The 10,289-nt window shown below is 40.4% G+C and overlaps 1 protein-coding gene across 1 annotated transcript; it reads right to left on the reverse strand.

Moving 5' to 3' along the window:
- Nucleotides 1–1,053: 1,053 nt before the first annotated feature.
- Nucleotides 1,054–10,123, reverse strand: LOC121513420 (NLR family CARD domain-containing protein 3-like). Its single transcript, XM_041793169.1, has 8 exons — nucleotides 10,065–10,123; nucleotides 9,601–9,941; nucleotides 6,453–6,530; nucleotides 6,313–6,363; nucleotides 4,423–6,229; nucleotides 3,580–3,666; nucleotides 1,532–1,699; nucleotides 1,054–1,427 (listed from the first exon to the last, which is right to left on the reverse strand). The coding sequence occupies exons 2-8, from the start codon at nucleotides 9,926–9,928 to the stop codon at nucleotides 1,103–1,105; spliced, it is 2,844 nt and encodes a 947-aa protein (XP_041649103.1). The 5' UTR covers nucleotides 9,929–9,941; nucleotides 10,065–10,123; the 3' UTR covers nucleotides 1,054–1,102.
- Nucleotides 10,124–10,289: the final 166 nt, after the last annotated feature.

A 10,289-nucleotide genomic window follows, 5' to 3' on the forward strand; every position in this document is an offset into this window, starting at 1 on the left:
GATCCGAATTGGATTCAAATTGATAAAAAGGCTTTCAATATTGGGTTTACTGGTGTGGATTTAATTATTAAAGTCCCGAAAAGTCACTCGAGTTCCAGGCTCGCTGAAAATGCTGCTGCAAAGGATTAAAAGGCATCAATGGCGTCAATGGGAAGGCACAACGGCTCTAGCTTCAAGGGGACAAACAAGTAAGAAGCAGAAATTTATGGTTCAGAAGTTAATTTACTTTTGATAAACTTTGTCACATCTTGTGTACAACAGCACCCGTCTGGAAGGCGTTTTAACGATCACATTCAGAGAAAAGCCGTCATGCAGCCACCATTCTTTGCTGCTGCAGTGGGCCCTTTGGTTCTTCTTCAGTGCTCTATAAATGGTAGCGCGTGCATTCAGTGTTTTCCAGCAGTGAAGGAGAGTTGATTTCCAATTTATAGCACTAACATTTAGCATGAATCAAAATATAGATTAAACCAAACAGTATCGGATCGGTTGCGTGTACTCGCTGACACCAATAGTTGTAGTTAAAGCAGTATCGGACGTATTTCCAATACTGGTATCAGAATCAGAGCAACTCTACCTGATACAGATAATAGAATATAAAACTTTGCATTTAACTGTTTACTGGATGGGCCTCTGAGACTACAAACAGACTGTGCTTTATTTTCTCTATGTAGGTTTATTTTCATTAGTTCAGAAAGTTCCAGAGCCTCAAAACCCAAATTATTGCCAAACATACATAATACCAATAAAATACAGGTTTCCAGTACAAATCGAGCTTGAGGATCGATGATTGGAGCTCAAATCATTTACATTCACTACATAAACCTGGTCTCTGTGATCACAAACAGAACACTCGTGATTGCTTCTTTTGCTATTTTCTGAAACAAAAGGATTTTCTGTTGTGAGGTTTTTGTTGAAGTCATTAAGAATCAACCTCTTACTTCAAGCATTTTTTACTGTATTATTGATGAGGATTTGGGTAAGATATTAAGATTAATGTGAATTCCACTTAAGAAATGCCTTACTTTGAGGCTGCTGCTATAGAAGCTTCTACCTCTTACAATGGAGTCCTGCCCTTGGACACATTTTGTCACATATCTCATAGCTATCGACCTCCATTCAGATCTGTGTGAGACTTCAACAGATTTAAAATGTTTGTCTCAAGCTCCTTAGCTTTCTTTGCATTCTCTCCTTTCTCCACCTGTTCTCCTGCCACCTGGAGGCCCTTCAACACTGACTGCAGGGCATCTGCATTCTTCACTGAGTCCATCTGGTCTCTGTCTGCCCGGATCTCCTCCACCCAGTCCAGGTAGGCCTGCAGTAATCCAAGGTCATCCACGAAGTTTGCAATAATCCGTAGTCCTGGTCGAAGTTGCTCCAGCTCCCTCAGCCGCTTTCTCCCTTCCTTGCCGATGTCATTTCCAACAATGCTGAAAAAGAAGAAAAGACCCAGGGGAAAGGTGTTAGGGCTTTCATTTACACTAGATGGCAGCATGGTCACCGCTGAGCTGAGTTAGATGTGTTGTCATCTTACGTCAGCGTCTTCAGAGAAGTGTTTTTGCTGAGACAGTTGACAATGTTTTCAGTTCCTCGCTCTGTGATGCCGGTGATGTCCAGATAAAGTTCCTCCACGGTGGTGTTGTGCTCAAGGGCCTTCCACAGCTCTAAAACTCCCTCTGGGCCCAAGTTATTGCCACACATACTGTATGCAAAGGAAAAGGTAAATTAACTTTTGATCAGGAGAATCACTGTCAGCAGCATAAACCTGTTTGCAAAGAACTTCAAAAAACTACAATTTACACATAGAAAGTTTGAAGTTGTTTACTGTTGATCTGTACTTTAGTGTGTTCAAGACTTGAATTTATTCATAAAATTAGAAAATAAATAAAAATCATTTTTGGCCTTATTATCCCATTTCTAAGTTTTAACTTTGCTTTGTTTGACTGATGCTGAAGACATGCCTCTCTCTGTTTTGTGCCTTAGAGGGCTGCACTGGGAAGTGGATCCTGCAGGACCAAACAGAAATCTTGGTGGGAGCATGTGGTTTTGAGGCTGCTGCAGGCAGGAGTGGCAAAAAACATTGCTGCAGGTCCCATAACATCAATTTAAAGTCTTTGAGAGCATTTACTATGATAGAATTCAACAAATAACATAGAAAAGAGGATTTTAACTTCCCATTCACAAGTCAAACACAGCAATGCCTGTCTATGGGGGAATTTTCTGTTTACCACTGAGAGTAAAATGAACAGAGCTGGAAAATGACTGTACTTTGTCAAAACACACCCACAAGGAAACATATTTGGCATGCTTGGATGTGATGATACACCTGCACCACAATCCCCGATCAAAGTCAGCTTTCTTTAAAGCACATCTCCATGCTCATGTTGAACAAAACAATACAGGAGATGTGTCACACATTGCTGTTGAAATCATTTACAGAAAAATCACAGTGTACTTGCTGTTACTGGTCAGTTGTAGTCATCTGAGCTGTGTAAACATGTTTGAATATGGGTCTGTGTCCAAACGGCCAAACGGTTTGATGCTTTGTTAAAGCTCCACGGGAAACTACACACCAAAACAGCTCTAGTGCTCCCTTTATTGTGTCATTGGCCTATCACTGCCCATACACAGAGACACTGAGCCATTATGCAGTTATTTTGGGGGAAAAAACATTTCCAAGCAAATGGGCCTTATTGCATTAAGCATCTAACAACAAGGACGGTAATAGCACTGCGTTAATACAGCAAATATTAGCCTACTGTCTGCAAGAGCTGATGAAAGTAAACTGCAGTTTTTATGGTAAACAAGCTTTCCAGAGATCAGGAGACAATTTGACCTATTATGCTTCTCCTCCTGCCCTCTATCACAGCCTCTATCCCAGCTGTTTATATCACCAGTTTGCAATATTTTTTATCTGTTCTCTTTTGCATCTCATAAAGATGCATGTCCTAATGTTAGTGTCTGTTACAGACATATAGAGGGCAGAGGACAGACACAGGTATGTCTCCTGGTCCCTGAAAGTTTTCCTTTAAATCCCAGCCTGCAGACTGATGACAGCATCAAATCCCTGCACAAACACTAACGTTCATAAATTAAAGAGCAGAATCATTGCACAAATCTTGTTTTTTATCACAATCAAGAGGGCATTATTCAGGTAGGCCCTTCACATTTTTTTTTAGCAAAATCCTTTTTAGCCTTTTATTTTTCTAAACAGAAAGTCAAACTGCTCCTATTTGCAGATTTGGAATTAAAAATCACAAATTTACCAGTTTTAGGTGTCCATGAGGTTATTTTTATGTTGTGGCATCGAAACGTGACAATATTGAATAAAATCAGATTTGAGTCCTTTACAGTTAAACCTATACATGGTGAATAGTTCTATAATCTGTTGAGTGTAAGTACAGAATTCTTTGTGAAATTCACAAAAGCACCAATTAAAAAAGTATTTCTCATTTTTTATGAGTGATTTCCAGTCATGAGCTTCATCGCTGAATATTTCATAAGCTCCCAACTCTAAGCCTCAATGTACATATTTCAAAGTGCTGCGATTGCCATAATACTGTAGATAATTTCATGACTTACAAGAGCTTTTTCACTTGGCATTCATTGGATTTCAGAACTGCAGATTCCAGGAGAGCTGCTTGCCTGTCCAGGCAGTTGTATCTCAAACTGAAAGAGAACAAAAAAATAAAAAATAAAATAAAGTAAACATTATTTAACCATTTATTTGTTCATTCTTCTAAACTGCTTATCAAAATCACGCTTACATAGACTATAAAACATGGATGTCATTTTACTGACAACACCCAAATGGTTTTAAAATTCAACTTCCATGCAAAACTGGAAATGCAGACCCAAATAACTTCCTGTTAATAAGAACCAGGCAACGAAATGAAGCTGTGATTGGCTAAATGTATATCTTGGTTTCTGGAGCACATCCAGCTAGCTTTACTAGCTCATCTAGCTAGCATACTGTACTCCAAACTAGAAAAAAAACACAAGCAAAACAGACCGCTTTAAGCCAGTAACAGGATTTAGCTAATGTGGCTTAGTGAATGGCTACACTGCACCGGGCTAACTCAGGTTAGTAATGCCTGTTGTACTACATCATTGCAGTTCACCCTTGTTTTCCAATAGAGATACAAGCTACAGGGCCTAATGCCATTTTCAGGTTATAAGCATGTTTATTTATGCCGCTATTTATGGAGCCATTCTCATGTGGCCATCTGAGGAACTGTGGGTTTTGTACTTAAAAATTGGCTTTACTTTTCAGCACAAGAGGTTACCACTTACATTAACAGAATATGCAAACTCCAGAGAGGTCATCAGCCAGTGAGGAGACTGGAACTTTGATTTCTTTTAGTGCCTGGTATTAAAATGATAATTCTTATGTCTGTTACAGGTTTATTAAACTCAATTACTCACTAGAGAGATTCACATCGATGTAGGATCGGCCCCAGCCTGGTCAGTCCTCTGTTTCCAATGTTTGAATAGCCTACGTTGAGCTCTTGCAGCTTGTGTGGAGAGAACTGCAGCACATAGTGCATGGCTGCACAGTCCACAACACTCAGCTTCATTTTAAACAGGTAAAGTGTTTTGATCTCTGGTGCTACCATGATGGTTGTTTCCTTGTTGTGGAACTCCATCAGGCAGTGGAGAAGATTCAGGGCTGTTTGGTTCTCCAGCTTCTTCCCTTTAAACTGCTCTTGGAACCAAAAACCTAGCTTGATGGGAGTCTCTTCCACTTCCTCCACAGGGGACTGAACTAGGCCTTCTAACTGACCTGCCAGCCGAGCTCGGAGCATTCCCATGAAGAAGCGTGTGAACATCTGGAGGCTCTCCAGCTTGTCCATGTTGAGGTCAGGGTTACGCAGAGGTGCAGCTGTGGAGGACGCTGGATGTTGCCCGAAGCACCAGAAGTCCAGAGCTTGAATTATGTCATCCTGGCTGAAGAGACTGACAGCACAGTAAAGGGCTGCTAGATGTTCTTGAACAGTAAGGTGGAAGAAAGAAAACATCTCCACTGTTTCTTCTTTGAGTGGCTGAAGGATGTGGCAGAGAAATGTGCTCTGAAGGTCTGCAGGTGTAACACCGTAGCTCTCCAAATCAGAACTTTTGAAGATGATCTTTTTCTGCAGAAGGCTCTCATAAGCCAGTTTCCCCAGGTTTGTCAGCTCTTGCTTCACTAAAGACAGAACCTCAGATCTGGGAGTGCTTCTCTCTGTAGCTCCCCTTAGTGCATGGTGCTTGACGGCTGTAAACAGATAGCAGAAGTAGACCTCGCTGACCGTTCTTGGTGGGTTGAGCTCAAGAGACTTGTCTTTTTCTTCTTTGTTTTCTGAAGAGAAGAACTCAGCCATAGCTGTGCAGATGATGTAGCAATAAAGAGGGATGAACGACAATACGAAAAGACTGTCATTGTTCAAGATGTACTCATAGACTCTTCCAGCAATTTCACTGTCTTTGAAGAACTTGGTGGTGTACTCCTTCACCTGGACTTCCTCAAAACCCAAGACAACGCAACATTTCTGGAAGAAACGTTTTGGAGCCTCAGTTGACGGTCTTGTTGTAATGATGACCGATGCCTCAGGGAGAAGGCTTCCCTTGATTAAAGCCACCATCATCTCAGAAATTGGTACCTTCATGCCAATGTCGATGTGTTTGTCAGGGGTGTTCCAGTCCAAGGAGAATTTAAACTCATCTAGTCCATCAAGGATGAAGAGCAAAGAGCCGGGCGAGGAGAAAAGGTCAGGCAGAGCCGTCTTCAGGTAGCGAAACCGCTCTGCGAGGAGCTCCAGTAAACTCAGTGGTTCCTCAATCAAGTTGAGCTCTCTGAAGCGCAGGTCAAAAACACAAGTGAATTCACGCATGTTCTTCCCAATCGCCCATTCATAGAGTAATCTCTGGACTGCTACGCTCTTTCCAATACCAGCAATACCCTTCATTTTGACCCTTTTGGGGGTCCGTCCAGTTGGTCCTTGGGAGCTCAAAAGATTGCATGGTTTAATTCGCTGACAAGCCTGATGGACATAGATGCGAGCTCGCCTGCTGGCTAAGTCAAAGTACTCGTGTTGGTTGTTGTCAACTATTTCATCATCTTCCGTCACAAACAGGTCCGTGTAGCGGATCTCAATGTGAGAAGCAGAGTTTGAGGTCGCTTGCTCGCCCTCTGCATAGCACTTTAACTGCCCGGTGCGCTGCAGCAAGGTTTTTTTGTGTGCAGAAATAGAAGCTGTAATGGAAGAAGGGAGATTCTATAAGTAATGACATACTTTATGGCTTATTTTCTTTAGCTCTCCTAAGATGATAACATACCTTGGATGTTGACTGCCTTTATGCTCCTGCTAGGTTTCAGATCTTCTTTGGCTGCATGTTAAAATGATAGTGCTTTAAATACATTTATATAACATGAGAAAACGTTTGAAGAATCAGGTTTAATAGTTATAAAATCATACCTTTTACATCTGTGGTTAGGGTAAATCCCTTGGTCTTTCCTTTGAATAGCTTACCAATCGGGCCTTTAGACTTCTTTTCTGTTATGAGTAGATTTTTTATTATATTGCAGATTTTATGACATTCACAATAAACTGTGTCATCAGAGCATGTTTCTCACTTAAGTAATTATGGACACTAGAAAAGCCTTCAGAGAGCAATTCTGCACAGTATCATAAGAAGGCTCAGCTGTCATGATGCCTTTCTGTGTTTATACTGATTCTTCATCAGTGTAATATTGGTGTTCCCAGCAGGAGCATTCATTTAGCGTTATGGCATTGCAGAAGTGTGACATGGCATGAAAACACACAGCAGGATCTCCAGATATAAAAAGAGCCAGAAATGCTCAAATACATGGTGCTGCTTTGCCTTTGGCTTTGCTCATCTTGGGGTTATATATATCACACCTTGAACTGAGAGTGATGACTATTAACAGAACTGAGCACTGGGAATCAAAATTTTTACTTCATTAACTCTTAATCTTGTGGCTAAGATGTGAACATAGAAATAAAAAATAACATAAGTTAACTTCAGCATTAAAGTTCAAACTAGACTGCCAAATGATTATGACTTGTAATTGGGATTAATCTCATTAATCACAATTAATTTCCACAGTATGTTGCATTTTGAAATTCGACTACTTAGCATTTAAAACTGTATTTGTTTCACTTTGGGTTCTTGCACTGTCTTAAATTAAGGGTAGTTCTCTTCCCATTTGGATACAGACATTGCTTTTATTTTGAAAGAAAATAAAGAGCTTAAGGTAGATCAGAGGTTGTGGCTTAAACTCAACCACAGAAAAAGACATTTGTTTTGGATTTAGATAAAATAAGGGAACAGTTAAAAGGTAAATGGCTGATAATACAAGGTGCAGATGACTTTTGACTTATCCACTGAGCTGTCTTTGAGTTTTTTAAACTAAACTGTGCAGTCCTCAATTAACATCACTGAGGCTGCAGTGAGATGTTGCAGTGGCTAAATCAAAGCGTGCTGAAAAGGGACAATAAAGTATGTGATTAATGTAATTTTAAAAAACATTATGGACTACTTATGGACCTTGATCACATCACGATTGATGCATTAATGATGACAGCCCCAGTTAAAACCTGTTGGAAGCCTGACTGTCTGTCCCTGGGTCATCCATGTCCTTTTCCTCATTACCACATTTTTTCTTTTCAAAACTGCTGCATAGAAGTATCTTGTCACAATCTGTAATTACTGTATAATCTTTCCTGACCAACACAAACTGTCCTACTGCATTGAAGTGTCCCTGGGATCCCAAAGGTATAATTGCTTAAGTTCCTTCAAATCTACAAATACTAGAGACTTTTTTGAGTCATTCTACCAGAGCTCTAGCCCTACAACATCCATGATAGACCAAAGATTATATAAACATTTTAACCAGTTGTTGGTGCTCTAAGGAAAGTCAGGATATCATTCAAATGAAAAGGTGTGAATAATAAAATGTTATCAGTCCTGCCTGACTTAAATGAGATTTTCAGTTTGAATGAAAGTGAACTGACCCACATACAGAAATCATCCTCCCAAGATCAGTGAAGCCAGCATGATGGATTAATCTTTAACTGTTTCTATCTGAACTTATTGTTGCATTATCATTTACAGTATTCACAGGAAAAGTCAGCAGATGTACTTCAAAAGCAATCTTAGATGATTGCACCCTGGTGATAATTTTCTCTCATCTCTATTACCCAGGCAGTAAAACTTGAATGTCTTAGGCTTTAGTTCTTTTGTTTACAGCACAATGTACTTTATCCACCGAGCTTTCTTAAGAAAAAAAAACACAAAGTCCAAAACCAGCTTATACTGTTTTTGAGAATATTCCTCCATGTGTCAAGTTTTCCTTATTTGTTCTTCATTAGGAATTAAATTTGAGAACAATTTGTAACACTCTTGGGCACGTTTGAGTGAGGATAGACCGGGTCAAAGGGGTAATTTTGTACTTAACAGCACTCAACAATGCAAAATTAAGAAACATATTAACTGAATTATTATTATCACTAGAGCCCTATGTGGAAATTTTTCTTAATTCTGCTCCTGCCTGATTTCTGATCATAACTGCTTGTGCCATCCACACCCACCCGTACCTGCAACAGGTGTGTCAAATCCCACACACATCACACACAGATTCTGACAATCCATGTTAAATATTCAGACAACAGACAGTGCATTTAATTAAAGGCAATATTAATTTGTTCGCTTTTGCACCATACTGATTAAGTTTACAGTTGGAGCAAATCGACACAGACAGACAGATACCCTGCCAATTACAGTAGTAAGATATGATATGATTTGGATATGGTCAACTATCAACTTAACCATGCAATGTTTGATCTTACATATTTCATATCCCCTTCTGGCACTGAATATTTAGATACAGATACAGTATAAATACAGTATTTCTGGTGCTTGATCTTTTATAGTTGTAATGTGGACATTACTGACATCTTGCGTCTTCACTGTTCCCTTCTGCACTGTGTGCCTTCTGTGTTTGCACACCGCACTGCAGTCTCAATCCATCATAAGGGCGTGAAAGTGACTCTTTTTCTAAGTTAATTTAGAAAAACATGCATGTGCTTTTACATGGAATTCATCAGTTTACAAACACATGCTAAAACAGTGGTTCTCAACTGGTCAAGCCTCAGGATCCTCCATCAGCTTCACAATGAGAAACTGCGACCCAGATTTTTGCTATTTTGACCAGTCAGAATTATTGAATGAATAATAGCACAATTTGGATCTCAGAAAATATAAAACCTGAATAAATCAAAAACACGATAGAACACGCATGCTTAAAAGAGTTTCATAGAGTTTATGCCACAATTTTCTGTCCTAGTACACCTTCACAAGCCATTGAAAAGGGCCCTGCAACCCACTCTTGGGTCCCGACCCACCGTCGAGGTCCACTGGGTTGTAAGAATATGCCATGAATCTGGCATGGGTGTCTCTTAGAGACCTTCATAAGGATAAAATCTAAGACAATGTTAAATGAGGAACCTATCTCTCTCAGGAAACATTCAGGTTTCCATTCCTTTTAATGCACCTGTTAATAGAGTTATTTACAATGTCAAATGAATGTAAATTCAACCTCACCTTCAACTCTTACAGGTGCTGGCGCTGGCTTACTGACACTGTCGTTCCTGCAGTGTCTCTCCACCCACACCTGCAGATCTTTGCAGTAATAATCCTGCACATCCTTCAGCACCTGCAGGAACTTCACGCTGCTCTCCTCAGTGGCACACACCGTATCCAGAGCCTGAGCCACCGCATTGGACGATGACTTCTCCAGCAGCGACAGGTAATGGGTCGAGGACAGCACCTTCTCATCCTGCAGCCAGCGCAGCAGGGGCGCTGGGTGATCTCGAGTCCAGCTCAGCAACAAGTCTCTCTGAGACCGGATCAGATGCTGAGCAGAGGTCATGGCTTCAGAAATGCTGCAGGAGAACAGTTAGGTGAAACTATAAACTCTTGTGACTTCACAGTAAACACACGTACAGTTAGAGAAAACAAGAGCGACTGCACGGTTTCTTCCGTGCTTATTGTTTAAAATGCCTTACCTTTGAGGAATTTTCTATTATTGAATCCTGTCACTTCATCTAGATTTGCTGATGCAGGCATGACTGTCTGCAGAAAATGTTAGTGTTGTTCTGTCTTCAAGTGCAAAGAGGCGGGTCACTAAGACCTCTGCAGCAATTCAAACTCCTTTAAAGGGTCCATAGTTCAAAGAATACAAGTGTTTGTCTCCACCTCTAATGAGTCGGCTTTGTTTGATCATTAGAAAA

This window comes from Cheilinus undulatus, linkage group 8, assembly GCF_018320785.1.
Source record: "Cheilinus undulatus linkage group 8, ASM1832078v1, whole genome shotgun sequence".
Classification (NCBI taxonomy): domain Eukaryota; kingdom Metazoa; phylum Chordata; class Actinopteri; order Labriformes; family Labridae; genus Cheilinus; species Cheilinus undulatus.

What these genes read in the sequence shown, in the direction of transcription:
- LOC121513420 (XM_041793169.1), bottom strand. Translation starts at nt 9,928, where the DNA reads ATGACCTCTGCTCAGCATCTGATCCGGTCTCAGAGAGACTTGTTGCTG. An exon ending in AGCACCTGTAAGAGTTGAAG is followed by an intron (nt 6,531 to 9,600) that starts GTGAGGTTGAAT and finishes TACTCATAACAG; the next exon opens with AAAAGAAGTCTAAAGGCCCG. An exon ending in ACTTCTCTGAAGACGCTGAC is followed by an intron (nt 1,428 to 1,531) that starts GTAAGATGACAA and finishes CTTCTTTTTCAG; the next exon opens with CATTGTTGGAAATGACATCG.